The sequence below is a fragment of the Scyliorhinus torazame genome, chromosome 2, assembly GCF_047496885.1.
Source record: "Scyliorhinus torazame isolate Kashiwa2021f chromosome 2, sScyTor2.1, whole genome shotgun sequence".
Classification (NCBI taxonomy): Eukaryota; Metazoa; Chordata; class Chondrichthyes; order Carcharhiniformes; family Scyliorhinidae; genus Scyliorhinus; species Scyliorhinus torazame.
The window spans coordinates 339793552-339812950 of record NC_092708.1 but is presented as its reverse complement, the minus strand read 5'-3'; the positions used below and the strand labels follow the sequence as shown (position 1 = coordinate 339812950).

The 19399-nt window shown below is 44.0% G+C and overlaps 1 protein-coding gene across 2 annotated transcripts in view; it reads left to right on the top strand.

Moving 5' to 3' along the window:
• tecpr2 (tectonin beta-propeller repeat containing 2) overlaps window positions 1-19399 on the top strand; it is a 123034-nt gene that overhangs the window by 50217 nt on the left and 53418 nt on the right. For both annotated transcript variants that reach the window (XM_072490436.1, XM_072490437.1), the window contains exon 13: window positions 3392-3533. In XM_072490436.1, coding sequence (XP_072346537.1) covers window positions 3392-3533 — 142 coding nt within the window. The remainder of the gene's footprint in view (window positions 1-3391; window positions 3534-19399) is intronic.

Here is a 19399-nt window from a genome sequence, read left to right as displayed (position 1 = left end):
AGCATACCATCCGGAATCACAAGAGGCATTAGAAAGGTGGCATCAAACTCTAAAGACCATGTTGAGGGCCTATCATCAAAATTGTTCAGAGGATTAGGAAAAAGGAATTCCATTTGTACTATTTGCAATTAGGGATGCACCCAACTTTAGTCCATTCAAATTTATTTTTGGTCATGAGGTGACTTAAATTGATCCAAGAGAAATTGGTGAGTCAATGGTCGGAAATTACGTTGTGTCAAACTTTAGGGAGAGATTAACTAGGGCTGGTGAGTTGGTGAGGAAACATTTAAAATTGTCACAATAGGAAATGAGAAAAGTGACAGATAAGAAATCAAAAATTCATAGTTTTGTTCGTGGGGAGAAAGTATTAGTATTGTTCCCAATGTTAGGTGAACCATTAAAAGGACGATTTAGTGGGCCTTATCAAATTGAAAGGAAATTGAGTGAGGTGAATTATTTGACAAGAACGCCAGACAGAAGGAGTGTGTCATGTTAACATACTCAAAGGGAATTTTGATAGAGAAGGGAAGTGTTAGTCATTGTAACTCGGGGAGAAGAAATAAATGATTATTCTGAATTTGACATTCAATTTAATTTGAGGAATGAGGAAGTATTAACAAATTGGGATAAATTGAGTTACCTTCCGGAGGAAAATCAAAATGACCTAAAAGAGTTATTAGAACATAGAACAGTACAGCACAGTACAGGCCCTTCGGCCCACGATGTTGTGCCGACCATTTATTCTAATCTAAGAGCAACCTAACCTACACCCCTTTGATTTAATGCTGTCCATGTGCCTGTCCAAGAGTCGCTTAAAAGTCCCTAACGACTCTGACTCCACCACCTCCGCTGGCAGTGCATTCCACGCACCCACCACTCTCTGTGCAAAGAACCTACCTCTGACATCTTATTACAGTCACATAGAGTGTATGTAGGAATAAATTGGGAAGCACAAAAGTAATTATGCATGATGTAGATGTAGGGAATGCTTTTCCATTAAACACCATTCATATAGGCTCAATCCACTAAAGTTAGCACATGCACAAACTGAGATGGCAGATTTACGTACAAGCCAAATCGAAAACTCCTTGACGGAGTTAATGAAGAGCTGAAGGCTAGGGAGCAGTCGGCATTGGAGCCTCATCATGCAGAAGGTATCAGTGATGGTTACACAGAAGAGAAAGCTAGCTTGAAAAGGCACAATTCGGGAGAAAACTGAGATCCAGCATCAAATTGCCCAGGAACCAGCATACCAGGAACCATACCAGCAGTCGCCAGCATGAGCTAGAAAAGGAGCGACAGCAACTTCCACAAGAGAGGGAATTAATCACAAGGCAACAGGTTGCAATGGGAAAAAAAATGCCGGAACTGTGAAGCTCCAAGAGCAGCCAAACTTCCATCATGGTAGTGACATAGGAGGTGATGATACTCGTATCTGGTCAGGAGGGACAGATGAAGGACTGTTTGACAGAGTGCATCTTCAGCAGTGGAATACTGAATCCGGAGGCTGAAGAGCTGGTACAAATGTAGCCAGAATATTCAATAAAACCTTCAGCATACAAGTGTTGTCCTGCACTGTCCGAATGCACCAGCTGTTACCAATTATTTTTGGCTCTCCTCAACAGAAGCCAAAGGAAGCAGAATACAAAACTGTCGATAAATGTGAACAACTGATGATGAATCCTGCAGCATCGATCAACACCTGTCTTACTATCAAGTGAAGATTTCTGCTGGCCGAGCCAGGCAACTGCATATAACTGAACTGTTGATTAAACTTGTGTTGTGTAACAATATGGATGCAATGGAGGCTGCCCAGGTCTTTGGAAATCTATTTATTATTACAAACGTGACATGTGAGAAGACTAAACTGGATTATATTTATATGATATTTCCCTATTTAAAAATGTAAAATGGTAAATCGTATAGAATGTAAGTTGTATGTAATCTTAAGAAAGGTTTGATGTTACAAGGGTTTTAGAAAAGAAGCCATCTATTTATACTGCTAGTTTTATTTAAGGGGGTGGCGTGAGAAGTGAAAGATTTTAGGAAAATTGGATTACAAATGTGGGCAATTTGAGGGTTAGTGTCTGTTTAACTGCAGTTGTCATCTTTTATTAAAAAACACATTCTGCTTGCAGGGCCTTGGTGTTTTATCAGCCAGAAGTTGAAATTGATGAAAGAATATGTTTCCAATCTGGGCTAATGTACAGTGAATTGACTGGGGTGGTCCCTGGGGAGTTGATTTGCTTTGCAGCCTGCATAGATAGTTTGTTTTTTTAACCTGGGGAGATGTGGTCATTGCTGGGTGGAGCTTAGAAGAGCAGAGAGGCAGAGAGTTTTGAAGAAGCTTTGAGAGAGAGGAGCTGAGTTCTGATCTGCCTGACTCTGAGTCCACAGTTATTTCCAAGCAGGATAATTTTTTTTTTTTAAAAAGAAAGCGTAATATTTTAAAGCAGAGCAGTCTTGTCTGTAGATGAGGAAGAGATTGAAACAACTAGCTGAAGCAGCTATTTGAAGACATTCAGCTATCGTCTGGCGGGGTTCCAACCAGAGCCAAATCTGTTTATAAAGCAAGTATTACTCTATGCCCTGCTAATGTTAAGCTAAATTAAGAGCTGCATGTTTCGTTTCTTGTTGAGAAATTGTATAGTTGTGTTTAGGGGTAACAGTAAACTGTTCTTTTTGGGTCTGAAGTTAAAAGTTTAATATTGTGTTCATAATAATCTTTATTCGTGTCACAAGTAGGCTTACATTAACACTGCAATGAAGTTACTGTGAAAATCCCCTAGTTGCCATATTCCGCCGCCTGTTCAGGTACACTGAAGGATAATTCAAAATGTCCAATTCACCTAACAGCACGTCTTTCGGGACTTGTGGGAGGAAACCGGATCACCCGGAGGAAACCCACGCAGACACGGGGAGAAGGTGAAGACTCTGCACAGACAGTGACCCAGCCGGGAATCGAACCTGGGACCCTGGCGCTGTGAAGCAACAGTGCTAATCACTGTGCTGCCATGCCGCCCAGTCATAATTTTTGTTTTAGAAATACCAAAGCCCTATTTTTTAATTTTTTCCAATCCTGGAGAAAATCATTCTTTCCGCACAATCTTATAATAAACTGAAATATTGGGCTTTTGGTCCAGTATCCTAGCCACTATTGGGGTCTGGTCTGGGATCTTCTTGGGCACCTAAAATGTATACAGAGCAGTGAAGAGTTTGATTTTAAAATAGGTTGCTAGTGTCATTCCCTTGAACTAATGATCAAAGATTTATTTGCATACCCTATTATTGTACTTGTTTTCACAAATGCAGTTTAGAAGTTGACATCAGTTCTGCTGTTACATAATTCAAATTTTTAAAAATTAAAATAGTAATTTTCTCCCTTTTACAGTGAAAGGCAGATGCTGGAGTCAGTGTGTATAGCTTTGGGAGACCAGCAGACTGTCTGGGCTTTAGACACAAATGGTAACCTCTGGTTCCGCACTGGCATCTCTTCAAAGAAACCTCAAGGTGAAGATGACCACTGGTGGCAGGTAAGAACTTTGTCAGATACGTTGAACTGATATAAATCAGACATTCAAGAGTGGCGCACACATCTTAAAAACAAAATGTTGTTCTACAGGTTGTGGCTAGCGGTTTTCTAAATACTATAGTATATGCTATGGAGTAAATTTATTATAAACACGTTAAATAATATTTTAAATGGCTTTTAAGTTGGCCATCTGTGTTGTCCATGAGACAATGAATGGGGATAATTTTAACCACTGAGGAAGACTTGCGACCATCTCAAATAGGATTGCCTATTTCATGTTCTACTGACACCCTTAAGGTCTACTGACACCTTCCACCATGTAAATGAAGTCTTATGGCATTTTGAATGTTAGTGAATTTAATAATCAGATAATTCTTTGTTCAACATTATATTTTAGAAAAGACTTTCTGCAGAGTTGGTGAATGTGAAAGTTAATGAAGTGAAGCACTTGCTGTGCAGACCTCACATAGTTATCATGCATTTGCATCTACTGGAAAACTGATTGATCCCTTGGTATGACCTCAGCAGATGTTAATTGCTGAGCATACCAAATGCCAGAGGGCAACTTAACATACTTTTTTTTTTGTATTTAGAAAACGAGAAGAAAATGTACTAATCTCAGTGGTAAGAAGTTCAGTAACACTTTCTTGAGATTTTTAAAATTATAAGTAAAAAGGATTATTAACAAGAAAGAAAGAAAACTTAACCACTCAAGATTATGTTACATGGTTAAACTTCATCTTACAAAACATTCACCCCAAAAGAGTCCCTACTTGGTCAGACCCACAACTAAATACCTTCCAGGGATATTTAACTATAATAATCCAGTAATACCCAAGTCAAAGCTGCTGAAGCTTTAATAAAGGCATACCCGCACAACCTCCCAACACACTTCCAGTGTGCTGCATAAATACAAGACTTCGGAACAAGACCTTTTTTGTAGCTTGACTGGGTGGCTGATTCAACCTGCACCTTATCATAGAATCCCTACAATGCAGAAGGAGGCCATTCAGTCCATTGAGTCTGCACCGACCATTTGAAAGATCTCCTGACACAAGCCCAATCCACCACCCTATCCCTGTAACCCCACCTAACCTTTGGACACTCAGGGCCAATTTAGCATAGCCAATCCACCTAGCCTGCACATCTTTGGACTGCGGTAGGAAACCCGGAGAAAACCTACACAGACGTGGTGAGATTGTGCAAACTCCACACAGACAGTTACCTGAAGTTGGAATCGAACCTGGGTCCGTGGCTCTGTGAGGCAGCAGTGCTAACCACTGTGCCACTGTGGCACCCTTCTCCCAGCCCAGAGATATTCCTAGGGGCTTTCCCATCCAGTCAACACCTAGTCAACTCAACATCTCTTCTTTCCCTTTCATTGACTATTAAATGTCTCCGAACACAACTTTTCCAAAATATAAAGCTCTTTCTTGTGTCTATTTTGTCTCTGCTTTTGGGGGTCAATAAAATATAATGAAATGACAGTCTGCATTGTCCCATAAGACCATAGGCTCCCTTTGAGAGCTGACTGGTGGTGATTGAAGCCGCAGGTCACCACACCTCCGGCAAGGGCAAGGTTGAAAAGTCAGGGCCTTCATGGATAACCTCAGCCAGTACGGGAATTGAACCCACGCTGTTGGCGTCACTCCACATCAAGCCAGCTGTCCAGCCAAATGACTGAATCACCCCCGTAAATGTAATATCCTTCTCTTGTTTTAAGTTGTTGAATTGCCTTACTCCCCACAGAAATCTAACAGTTGAAAAAACAGGTTCCCATTTATCTCCCAATGCAAATATCTAAACTTAGCCTATTTACATTTTTAAAATTTGACGTAGTTTCATTACAAATTTATTTAGTACTTTCACTCCTTTTCATGTCTTAACTCCTCCAGACAAGCTGTCTCTATCAACCATTTCCCAGCTTAGAATCATAGAATTTATGGTGCAGAAGGAGGCCATTTGGCATCGAGTCTACACCAGCCCCTAAAGAGCACCCTACCTAAGCCCACACCTCCACCCTATCCCCATGACCCAGCAACCCACCTAGCTTTTGGACTCTACGGGGTAATTTAATGTGACCATCCATGCAAACGGGGAGAACGTGCAGACTCTACACAGACAATGACCGAAGCCGGGAATCGAACCCGGACCCCTGGCGCTGTGAAGCAACAGTGCTTACTGTGCTACCGTGCCGCCCTTTCGATTAAATTTACACACACACACACAGCTTTCTTCACAGAATAACACAATATTCCCCAAAACTATTTTTGAAAAATCCATTCTCGCATCTCCATCATTATTCTATCTATTGATCATTGGATATGCACTATAAGCCCTTACGTCGGTGTTAAAGTGCACCAATGGAATGCATGGTAGGTAGGCTGGATGAATCGAAGATCTTTTCCTGCCTGAAACTTGTGTTTCTTCAGCAAGACTTTGCAGTCAGCAGTAAAGTGATTATGCTGTCCTCAAAGAAAACTGCCCACTAAGATCTAGCTATCGCTTTGGCATAGATTTCACCTATCTCAATGCAGCAGGCAAGAGAAGACATTTTTGTTCATCCTGCCAATGTTAATTTGATTCTGACTCCAACTTCGTCCAGCAAGCAGGCTAAGCAGCCTGTCACATTGCAGTATTCACATACAGGGAGTGAAGTGCACTGTTTATCCTTTACTTTTTACATTTTACTGGGCCTGAAATAAAGTTTAGACAATGGTTGGCATGGTGGCACAGTGGTTAGCACTGCTGTCTCACAGCACCAGGGACCGGGGTTCGATTCCAACCTTGGGTGACTGTCTCTGTGGAGTTTGCACATTCTCCCCGTGTCTGTGTGGTTTCCTCCAGGTGCTCCAGTTTCCTACCACAGCCCAAAGATGTACAGAACAGATGGATTGGCCATGCTAAATTGCTCCTTAGTCTTCAAAGGTTAGGTGAGGTTACGGATTTGTGGTGGAGTGCGGCTAGGTACGGTGCTCTCTCGGAGGGTCGGTGCAGACTCAATGGGCCAAATGGCCGCCTCCTGCATTGTGCAGATCTTGTAATCCTACAAAATATTTGGGGTAAGGTAGAATCTGATAAACTTTACAAAAATAATTTTATTAATAACCTGTGGAATTTTTATAATGGAGAAACTTGCAAAATATTAAATTAATTTTTCATGGTTGAAGGATTGTTCAATAATTATGAAGCAGTACATTGAATTCATTCATTCAACAAGGTTTGACTTTTGCAGCAAGATTAGAATATAGAATGTAAAAGGGGGAAATTTGCATCAATTCAAGTGCTTTCTAAATAAATCCAGTGAATCTTGAAACAACAACCTCTTTGACAGCAACACTGGACATCCCAGTATTGCCATCATAATGTCAGCGAGCACAGATAGTTACACCATCAACATCTTCATGATTGTAAAATCTAAGTCTATGACTTTGCAGAGCCAAACGAGCCTGCCCCTAAAGAAATGTCTGTGTGGATGTAATGCTTCTAATTCCAGCTGACCCCCAAGACCAGGGGTGTCATTCTCCGACCCCCCGCCGGGTCGGAGAATGTCCGTTGGCCCCCGTGAATCCCGCCCCCGCCTCCGCCGAAGTCTCCGGTACCGGAGATTGGGCGGGGGCGGGAATTGGGCCGCGCCGGTTGGCGGGACCCCCCGCTGGATTCTCCGGCCCGGATGGGCCGAAGTCCCGCCCAGAAATTGCCTGTCCCGCCGACGTAAATCAAACCTGGTATTTACCGGCAGGACCAGGCGGCGTGGGCGGGCTCCGGGGTCCTGGGGGGGGGGGGCACGGGGCGATCTGACCCCGGGGGGTGCCCCCACGGTGACCTGGCCCGCGATCGGGGCCCACTGATCCGCGGGCGGGCCTGTGCCGTGGGGGCACTCTTTCCCTTCCGCCTCCGCTACGGCCTCCACCATGGCGGAGGCGGAAGAGACTCTCCCCACTGCGCATGCGCGGGAAACTGACAGCGGCCGCTGACGCTCCCGCGCATGCGCCGGGAAACTGACAGTGGCCGCTGACGCTCCCGCGCATGCACCGCATTTCCGCACCAGCTGGCGGGGCAACAAACGCCATTTCCGCCAGTTGGCGCGGCGGAAATCCCTCCGGCGTCGGCCTAGCCCCTCAATGTTGCATTCCGCACCTTTGGGCCGGCGCGATGCCCGTCTGATTGGCGCCGTCTTTGGCGCCAGTCGGCGGACATCCCGCCGTTGGGGGAGAATTTCGCCCCTGATATTTAGGCAATAACCAAGAGATTCAATAATGACTTAGTACTCGAGATGGCTATATTTACAGTCTGATTTCAACATTGATAAGCTTCTCTGGAAGCAGTGCAGTTAATTTTCTTTTAGAATCACTTTTTCATGCAAATCCGAAGAATGGTACTTGACCAAGTTCCATTTCCACCAGGCCAATCTTCTCTCAGCTTGCTTCCATTTGGGGCATGTCATGAATTTGAGTATGAAGCTTTGACAATTATGCCCTATCTGTTATTTACCCGCCAGTGTTTAATCATTTAAGTGATTAATCTCGTTAAAAAATATCTTATTTATAAAATCTCTCACTATTTGGCCATGAGTGCCAAGTGGCTGCCGTGCAAAATGGTGGCTTTCCAGCAAGATAATGATCACCATTGTTTTGAGTGGGTTTGCAGTTATGAAAATTAACTTAACTGTTTTTGAGTAAGGCATTTAACAAGGTCCCACATGGTAGACAATCCAAAAAGTAGATTTCATCGGATACAGGGGAAGGTGGCCGATTGGACCCTAAATTGCTTCAGTGACAGGAAACTAAGGGTAATGGTCGATGGGTGTTTTGCAAATGCAAAACTGTTTCCATTTGCTTTCACAGGGTTCAGTTTTGGGTCCTTGCTGTTTGTCTTCTATATAGATAATTTAGGGTGGGACTTTCCTCCCCCTCCTCGATTTCGGCGTGAGAACAGCTGGTGAGTCAGTTTCAGCGGGAGCATTGCGGAAGGAGGTTGCTGGGAGGTAAGTCAACCTTTAAAAGCACTTGTCTTTGCAGGGGCAGGCCTGTCGATTTCGGCGTGAAAACAGCTGGTGAGTCAGTTTCAGCGGGAGCATTGCGGAAGGAGGTTGCTGGGAGGTAAGTCAACCTTTAAAAGCACTTGTCTTTGCAGGGGCAGGCCAGTCGATTTCGGCGGGAGTGGAGCTGGCTGGTTAGTCAATTTCAGCAGGAGCTGAGAATTTTTCTTTTTTTTAAAATTAGTTTTTTAGGCGGGAACAGGAAGTCGACCCGCGGACGTCTGGGAAGACCCTCACCAATAAATTCTGGTGGAGAGGAAACCCGAGACACTACACGTGTAGTGTCTCCCACCCACCCTCCTCCTCTAACCTAATAATAAAACCCATTGGTCTGAGGTAAGTACCATATTTTATTATATTATTATTATTTTTTATAAAAAGTTAATTTAGTTGTTAGCCAGATCTTGGTAGAAAGTTAGAGGAATGGCAGGGAAGGGAGTGCAATGTTCCTCCTGCAGGATGTTTGAGGTGAGGGATGCAGTTAGTGTCCCTGCTGATTTTACCTGCAGGAAGTGCTGCCATCTCCAGCTCCTCCAAGACCGAGTTAGGGAACTGGAGCTGGAGTTGGAAGAACTTCGGATCATTCGGGAGGCAGAAGGGGTCATAGATAGCAGCTTCAGGGAATTAGTTACACCAAAGATTGGAGATAGGTGGGTAACTGTAAGGGGGACTGGGAAAAAGCAGTCAGTGCAGGGATCCCCTGCGGTCGTTCCCCTGAGAAACAAGTATACCGCTTTGGATACTTGTGGGGGGGGGGACTTACCAGGGGTAAGCCATGGGGTACGGGCCTCTGGCACGGAGTCTGTCCCTGTTGCTCAGAAGGGAAGGGGGGAGAGGAGCAGAGCATTAGTAATTGGGGACTCGATAGTCAGGGGCACAGATAGGAGATTTTGTGGGAGCGTGAGAGACTCACGTTTGGTATGTTGCCTCCCAGGTGCAAGGGTACGTGATGTCTCGGATCGTGTTTTCCGGGTCCTTAGGGGGGAGGGGGAGCAGCCCCAAGTCGTGGTCCACATTGGCACTAACGACATAGGTAGGAAAGGGGACAAGGATGTCAGGCAGGCTTTCAGGGAGCTAGGATGGAAGCTCAGAACTAGAACAAACAGAGTTGTTATCTCTGGGGTGTTGCCCGTGCCACGTGATAGTGAGATGAGGAATAGGGAGAGAGAGCATTTAAACACGTGGCTACAGGGATGGTGCAGGCGGGAGGGATTCAGATTTTTGGATAACTGGGGCTCTTTCTGGGGAAGGTGGGACCTCTACAGACAGGATGGTCTACATCTGAACCTGAGGGGCACAAATATCCTGGGGGGGAGATTTGTTAGTGCTCTTTGGGGGGGTTTAAACTAATGCAGCAGGGGCATGGGAACCTGGATTGTAGTTTTAGGGTAAGGGAGAATGAGAGTATAGAGGTCAGGAGCACAGATTTGACGTCGCAGGAGGGGGCCAGTGTTCAGGTAGGTGGTTTGAAGTGTGTCTACTTCAATGCCAGGAGTATACGAAACAAGGTAGGGGAACTGGCAGCATGGGTTGGTACCTGGGACTTCGATGTTGTGGCCATTTCGGAGACATGGATAGAGCAGGGACAGGAATGGATGTTGCAGGTTCCGCGGTTTAGGTGTTTTAGTAAGCTCAGAGAAGGAGGCAAAAGAGGGGGAGGTGTGGCACTGCTAGTCAAGAGCAGTATTGCGGTGGCGGAAGAGGATGCTAGATGGGGACTCTTCTTCCGAGGTAGTATTGGCTGAAGTTAGAAACAGGAAAGGAGAGGTCACCCTGTTGGGAGTTTTTTATAGGCCTCCTAATAGTTCTAGGGATGTAGAGGAAAGGATGGCGAAGATGATTCTGGATATGAGCGAAAGTAACAGGGTAGTTATTATGGGAGACTTTAACTTTCCAAATATTGACTGGAAAAGATATAGTTCGAGTACAATAGATGGGTCGTTTTTTGTACAGTGTGTGCAGGAGGGTTTCCTGAAACAATATGTTGACAGGCCAACAAGAGGCGAGGCCACGTTGGATTTGGTTTTGGGTAATGAACCAGGCCAGGTGTTGGATTTGGAGGTAGGAGAGCACTTTGGGGACAGTGACCACAATTCGGTGACGTTTACGTTAATGATGGAAAGGGATAAGTATACACCGCAGGGCAAGAGTTATAGCTGGGGGAAGGGCAATTATGATGCCATTAGACGTGACTTGGGGGGGATAAGGTGGAGAAGTAGGCTGCAAGTGTTGGGCACACTGGATAAGTGGGGCTTGTTCAAGGATCAGCTACTGCGTGTTCTTGATAAGTATGTACCGGTCAGACAGGGAGGAAGGCGTCGAGCAAGGGAACCGTGGTTTACCAAGGAAGTGGAATCTCTTGTTAAGAGGAAGAAGGAGGCCTATGTGAAGATGAAGTGTGAAGTTTCGGTTGGGGCGATGGATAGTTACAAGGTAGCGAGGAAGGATCTAAAGAGAGAGCTAAGACGAGCAAGGAGGGGACATGAGAAGTATTTGGCAGGAAGGATCAAGGAAAACCCAAAAGCTTTCTATAGGTATGTCAGGAATAAGCGAATGACTAGGGAAAGAGTAGGACCAGTCAAGGACAGGGATGGGAAATTGTGTGTGGAGTCTGAAGAGATAGGCGAGATACTAAATGAATATTTTTCGTCAGTATTCACTCAGGAAAAAGATAATGTTGTGGAGGAGAATGCTGAGCCCCAGGCTAATAGAATAGATGGCATTGAGGTATGTAGGGAAGAGGTGTTGGCAATTCTGGACAGGCTGAAAATAGATAAGTCCCCGGGACCTGATGTGATTTATCCTAGGATTCTCTGGGAGGCCAGGGAAGAGATTGCTGGACCTTTGGCTTTGATTTTTATGTCATCATTGGCTACCGGAATAGTGCCAGAGGACTGGAGGACAGCAAATGTGGTCCCTTTGTTCAAAAAGGGGAGCAGAGACAACCCCGGCAACTATAGACCGGTGAGCCTCACGTCTGTAGTGGGTAAAGTCTTGGAGGGGATTATAAGAGACAAGATTTATAATCATCTAGATAGGAATAATATGATCAGGGATAGTCAGCATGGCTTTGTGAAGGGTAGGTCATGCCTCACAAACCTTATTGAGTTCTTTGAGAAGGTGACTGAACAGGTGGACGAGGGTAGAGCAGTTGATGTGGTGTATATGGATTTCAGCAAAGCGTTTGATAAGGTTCCCCACGGTAGGCTATTGCAAAAAATACGGAGGCTGGGGATTGAGGGTGATTTAGAGATGTGGATCAGAAATTGGCTATCTGAAAGAAGACAGAGGGTGGTGGTTGATGGGAAATGTTCAGAATGGAGAACAGTCACAAGTGGAGTACCACAAGGATCTGTTCTGGGGCCGTTGCTGTTTGTCATTTTTATCAATGACCTAGAGGAAGGCGCAGAAGGGTGGGTGAGTAAATTTGCAGACGATACTAAAGTCGGTGGTGTTGCGATAGTGTGGAAGGATGTAGCAGGTTACAGAGGGATATAGATAAGCTGCAGAGCTGGGCTGAGAGGTGGCAAATGGAGTTTAATGTAGAGAAGTGTGAGGTGATTCACTTTGGAAGGAATAACAGGAATGCGGAATATTTGGCTAATGGTAAAGTTCTTGAAAGTGTGGATGAGCAGAGGGATCTAGGTGTCCATGTACATAGATCCCTGAAAGTTGCCACCCAGGTTGATAGGGTTGTGAAGAAGGCCTATGGAGTGTTGGCCTTTATTGGTAGAGGGATTGAGTTCCGGAGTCGGGAGGTCATGTTGCAGCTGTACAGAACTCTGGTATGGCCGCATTTGGAGTATTGCGTACAGTTCTGGTCACCGCATTATAGGAAGGACGTGGAGGCTTTGGAGCGGGTGCAGAGGAGATTTACCAGGATGTTGCCTGGTATGGAGGGAAAATCTTATGAGGAAAGGCTGATGGACTTGAGGTTGTTTTCGTTGGAGAGAAGAAGGTTAAGAGGAGACTTAATAGAGGCATACAAAATGATCAGGGGGTTGGATAGGGTGGACAGTGAGAGCCTTCTCCCGCGGATGGATATGGCTGGCACGAGGGGACATAACTTTAAACTGAGGGGTAATAGATATAGGACAGAGGTCAGAGGTAGGTTCTTTACGTAAAGAGTAGTGAGGCCGTGGAATGCCCTACCTGCTACAGTAGTGAACTCGCCAACATTGAGGGCATTTAAAAGTTTATTGGATAAACATATGGATGATAATGGCATAGTGTAGGTTAGATGGCTTTTGTTTCGGTGCAACATCGTGGGCCGAAGGGCCTGTACTGCACTGTATTGTTCTATGTTCTCTGTGGTGTGTTCTGCAGTGAAGGGGGGCGGGGTTGCCAGTGACCAGCGGCAGGATCTTCTGGTCTTGCCGTTGTCAACGGTATTTCCTGTTGAATGCACCCCTCGTCACAAAATCGGTGGCGGGGGTGCACTGTTGGCGGGACCGTAAGATCTTACCAGTGAGATCGGCCAGAAAATCCCACCCTTAGACTTGAATGTGGGAGACATGATTGGGAAATTTGCAGATGACACAAAATTTGGCTGTGTGATTGATAGTGAGGAGGATAATTTTATTCCAGAATGATAGCAATTGTTCGGTTATGTGGGTGGAGAAGTGGCAAAAGCAATCCAATCCGAAAAAGTGTAAGCTAATGCATTTGGGATGGGCAAACAAAGCAAAAGAATACTCAATAAATTGGGAAATAATAAGGGGGATTGAGGAAATGAGGGCCCTTGGAGTATGAGTACCATGTTCACAGGTCCTTGTTGGTGGCAGGACAGGTGGACAAGGTGGTCAAGAAAGCATATGGAAAGCTTTCCTCTATCTACAAAAGCAGGGATGTAATGATGGAACTATATAAAACGCTGGTTAGGCCACAGCTGGAATTTTGTGTACAGTTCTGGTCGCCACATTACAGGAAGGACTCAATTGCTCTGGAGAAAATGCAGAGGAGATTTACAAGAATGTTGCCAGGGTTTGCAAATTGCAGTTTTCAGGAGAGATTGGATAGGCTAGGGTTGTTTTCCATAGAACAGAAGAGGCTAAGGAGTGACCTAATTGAGATGTACAAAATTACGTGGGGCCTAGATAGGAAAGAATTGTTTCTCCTAGGTGAGAAATCAAATAGCAGGGTGCATAGATTTAAGGAGATTGGTAGTGGAACTGGAGGGGACATGAGGAAAAACCTTTTCAACCAGAGGTGGTGGGCATCTGGCATTCCCTGCCTGTTGAGACTGAGACACTCGACTCATTTAAAAGATACTTGGTTATGCATCTGCAGTATTGTAACCTGCAAGGCTAAGGACCAAGTGCTGGAAAGTGGGATTAAAATGAGCAGCTAGTTTCTCTTTTTTTTGGCCAGTGCAAACATGATGGGCTGAGTGGCCTTGTATTGCACTGTAACCTTTCTATGGTTCAACACCAGGTAACCGTAAAGCTGAAACATAAGTCACAGGGAAAATCTACCTCATCAGAAATGACAATTTAAGTCACTTCATAGTTTCCTCTTTCTTTTGCTCAATTTATAGGCCCAATGGTACAAGTCTCCAAAAAAACTTGCATTTGCCAAGCTGAACCTGAGAGTGTACACGAGCAAAGCATTATAGCATTTCTCCTTTAAGTAAACTAAATAAAAGTGATGTCTGACGAATGATTATTTTAAAAGCACAGGACAAAAGATAATTGCACATCTCCAGTGTAGTTGCAGAATGAGTTTTAATCATAAATTGCAGTTAATGTCTCATGATTGGCGCTAATAAGTCAAATATTTTTCCCAAAAATATTATCGGCGTACAATTGCCAGTTGAAACTCTTATCATGCCAACACCTAAAGACGCAAAACCAAATCATTTTGAGGGAATACAGTTGGACAGGTTGAAAATCCCTTATCCAAAATTCATGGGGCTGATTCGGATTTTGGAATTTTTCAGATTTCGGAATATAATGCGCATGTGCGGTGCTTATTGGGAACTGCACATGTGCGCCATACATTGGGAACTGCGCTTCGCCCAGGCGCCTTGTGGGACTTTCCACTCGTGGCGTCACATCGGCGCTGGAAAAAAGTGCAGATTTCGGACTTTTCCGGATTTCAGATAAGGGATGCGCAATCTGTATCTCCATTTTAACAACTATTACCTTTTGATCTTGTGGAAAAAATAATGATATTAGAAAGTGGATTAGCTTTCCATAGTATTGCTAAACACTTTTTTGCATTCCTTGACCAAGTATAGTGGGATGCTTTACTATGCAATAAAATATAATGAACTTGAAGGGTGTTTCATATTATTGTGCCAGTATTTAAATAAGAAAATATTTATTTGAAGAAAATTATGCTCTTTTGAACCCTGTTATGATCCACATGAAGATCAACAAACCACAAGAACCAAATTTACCAAACTATTCCAGTGGGAAAAAATTGATAACAATTCACCTTTTTATCGCTTTTACTTCAACAAACAAACTAAAATCAACATACATGAAACAGCTGGTAAATCATGATCAGTATCAATTATACATGAAATAGAGACAGCAAAGATTCAGATTCATCAGTACCCCACTTAGCATTTATGGCACCTCTTTCTGCCACAGTGCCCTTCAGGCCCCTGATCTTCCTTGGGGAAAATTCAGATCTTTCCTCAAGGATTTAACCAGCGATTCTCATCCAACAGCATTTTCCACTTAACCGAGGTTGCACCGCTACCATCTTCAACAAAGTGATGCACTTCTCCAGAACCTTCTCAGCTCTGCTCCTGTCGATCTTGGTTATGTGGATTCATTAGAATCACCTTTATCTGAACCATCAGTAATGACCTTGTGTACTGCATGGCTAATTCTGGTCATTCAATTATTTTAAAGTAAAGGGAAATACAGGATTGGATAAGGGGGGGAGGAAGGTTTATGACAGATACAGGGGAGCTGAAAACAGTGAATGCCCTGAAGGAGTATAGAAAGTGCAGGTGAGTACCCAAAAGAAAATCAGTACAGTAAGAGGAGGCATGAAAAAACACTGGTGAGCAAAATAAAGGAAAATCCTACGATGTTTTATATGTATAATAAGAGCAAGAGGGTATACAAGGAAAGAGTAGGGCCCATTAGGGGCCATAGTGGCAACTTGTACGTAGAGCTTGTTATGGGCGAGGTGTTTTCAGAACCCCAAAATGTATCATGGAGTTCAACCTACCTTGCTTTTCCTAGCACACGGCTTGCTCAACTGGACACGTGGGTTTTTAAACACAAAACAAGGTTTATTCCATGAACTCAACTTAACATCTTAAGTACACATTGGATCTCTTAACACCCCTTTCTTCAAAGATAACTCAGAAAATATTGCAACGGTAAATAATTCCTTGAAATGTTCCTTCAAACTTCCAAAAAACTTAACACCTTTAAACAAAATCACATCAGGTTAAAGGTTTTACTATTATGAGTTTAAATCACTCAAATGATCCAGAGATAGTCTTTCATGGCAGAGATCCAGCTCACTGCAAAACACAGACACACACAAGCTGCTTTTTCAAACTGAAAAACTCTGGAAACACACAGACACACACACGCTGCTTTTTAAACTGAAACTAAAAACCTGCAAAATGGCTGACCTAAAGCTCAGCTCCACCCTATCTCTGACATCACTGTTTTCTTCAAGGTACATTGCTTAAACATCCATGTCTTAAAGGTACTCTTACAATACAAGCTAAACGACTTAGGTGAGGTATTACATAACTATTTTGCATCAGTGTTCACTATGGAGAAGGACGGTGTAGGTATAGAAAGTGGGGAGGGGGATGTGATATAATTGAACAGATTAGCATTGGAGGGAGATAGTATTAGCAGTTTTAGCAGGATTAAAAATGGATAAATCCCCAAGCCCAGATGAGATGCATCATAGGCTGCTGTATGAGGCAAAAGAAGAGATTGCAGAGGTTTTGACATTAACTTTCAAATCCTTTATGGCCATTGATAAGGTGCCAGAGGACTAGAGGTCAGCTACGTCAGATACCATTATCCAAGAAGGGCAGTGGGGAATGTCATGTGAGAGTACCTTTAAGAAATGGGTGTTTACAAATGGATGTGTATATAAATATCAGTAGTGAGAGTACCTTTAAGAAATGGGTGTTTATTACTGCAGTGATGTCAGAGAGTGGGTGGAGCTGGGCTGTCTGTCAGCTGTTTACTTTTGCTTAGGCTTTTTGTTGCAGGGTGGGTTTGGTTTCATTTTAGTTTTGGAGAAGCTGTAATCACAGCAGGATGTGTGTGAATCTCTGCAAGCTTATGAGTGTCCATTTGCTGATTTCAACGTGGTAACTGTTCTCAGTAGTGCAGTTAAGCCTGATGTCTTTCTGTAAAAAGGTGTTTTTAAGTCTTATGGATGTTAAAAGAAAAGCTTAAAGGATTACTTAGTGTTGTAATCTTTGGAGGTTGTATTTGAATTAATGGGTGTTAAGATGTTCACTATGTTTTAAAAGGTTAACTCGAGTTCATAGAATAAACATTGTTTTGCTTTAAAAAATACTTTTCCATTTCTGCTGTACCATACCTGTAGAGTGGGCCGTGTGCTCCCCATACCACAATCTATTAAAAGTTGTGGATCAGGTGAACGCCATGATACACTTTGGGGTTCTCTAAACCGTGGCCCATAACAGGAAAAACGGGTCATTATAGGCCTGTGAATCTAACATCGGTGGTAGGGAAATTATTGAAAAATATTCTGAGGGACAGAATTAATTTTCGCTTGGAGAGGTAAGGATTAATCAAGTATAGTCGGCACAATTTTGTCAAGGGGATATCATGTCTAACAAATTTGATTGAAATTTTCAAGGAGACATCTAGGTATAATGCAGTTGATGTAGTCTATATAGTATTTTGTAAGACTTTTGACAAGGTCCCGCTGGGAGACTGATCAAGAAGGTAAGAGCAAATGGGACCCAGGGCAATTTAGCAAATTGGATCCAAATTGGATTAGTGGTCGGGGGCAGAGAGAGGGTGTTGGTCGTAGGTTGTTGTAACTGGAAGCCTGTGTTCAGTGAGGTACTGAAGTGATTGGTGTTGGGTCCCTTGCTGTTTGTAGCATACATTAATGATCTAGGCAGGAATGTAGGGAAATGATCAGTAAGTTTGCAGATGACACAAAACTTGGAGATGTGATAAAAAACGAGGAGGAAAGCCTTTGATTGCAGGATGTTATAGACAGGTTGGTCAGATGGGCAGAACAGTGGCAAATGGAATTTAACCCTGAAAGTGTGAGGTGGTGCATTTTGGAAGGACTAACCAGGCAAAGGAATGCACAGTGAACAGTTGGATGTTGGGAAGTACAGGGGACCAGAAGGATCTTTGGGATGCATGTCCATAGATCCCTGAAGGCAGAAGGACAGGTCGATAAGGTGGTTAAGAAGACACATGGGATACTTGTCTTTATTAGCCAAGGAATACAATATAAGAGCAGGGAGGTTAAGATGAATCTGTATAATACACTTGTTAGGCCACAGCTAGAATACTGTGTACGGTTCTGGTCGCCATGCTGTAGGAAGGACATGATTGCTATAGGTTAAGATGAATCTGTATAATACACTTGTTAGGCCACAGCTAGAATACTGTGCACGGTTCTGGTCGCCATGCTGTAGGAAGGACATGATTGCTATAGGAAGGACATGATTGCACTAGAAAGGGTGCAGAAGAAATTCACCAGGGTATTGCCTGGGTTGGAGCATTTCAGCTAGGAAGAGAGGGTGGTTAGGCTGGAGTTGTTCTCCTTGGAGCAGAGAAGGCTGAGGACCTGACTGAGGTTGAGATGTACAGAAGTATGAGTGATATAGATAGGGTAGATAGGAAGAAAATGTTCTCCTTAGTAGCGGGGTCAATAACCGGGGGCATAGATTTAAGGTAATGGGCAGGAGATTTAGAAGGGATTTGAGGAAAAACCTTTTCACCCAGAGGGTGGTGGGAATGTGGAACTCACTGCCTGAAAGGGTGATAGAGGCAGGAACCCTCAACAACATTTAAGGGGCACTGGAAATACCATAGCATACAAGGCTACGGACCAAGTGCTGGAAAATGGGAATAGAATAGATAGGTACTTTATGGCTGGCACAGACATGATGGGCCGAAGGGCCTCTTTCTGTGCTGTGTGACTCTGACTTTAGAAACAGCAGCAGAAACCTTTTATTTATTTATTTATTTATTTTTATTCTCCTTTTTCACATTTTCTCCCACATTTACACCCATCAACAATAAACAATAATCAACAAGAAATGTCAATCCCCATAATAACAACGATCCCATCCGCCCACCAACCCCCAAACCTCAGCCCACATGTTTACATAAACAAATGACACAAAGGAATCAGGGATTACCATAGTCACCCTTAATCTACACAGCCCCCCCCCCCAACTAATGTTCGATGTTATCCAGTTCTTGAAAGTGCATAATAAATAGTGCCCATGAGTTGTAGAACGCCTCCGAGCTTCCCCTCAGTATGAACTTAACCTTCTCAAGGGTCAAGTATTCCAACAGGTCCCCCCGCCACGCCAGGGCTCTCCATCCCAGCAGGATCCGCCTTCGGGCGATCAACGAGGCGAAGGCTATGATATCTGCCTCCGCTCCCGTTTCCAACCCTGGCTGGCCCGACACCCCGAATATGGCCTCCTGGGGACCCGGGTCCAGTTTCACATGCACCAGCTTGGAAATTACCCTAAACATCTCCTTCCAGTATTCCTCTAACTTTGGACAGGACCAAAACATATGAACGTGATTTGGGCCCCCCCCCCCGCAACGCTCACACACATCCTCTACTCCTTCAAAAAATCGTCTCATCCTCGCCCTCGT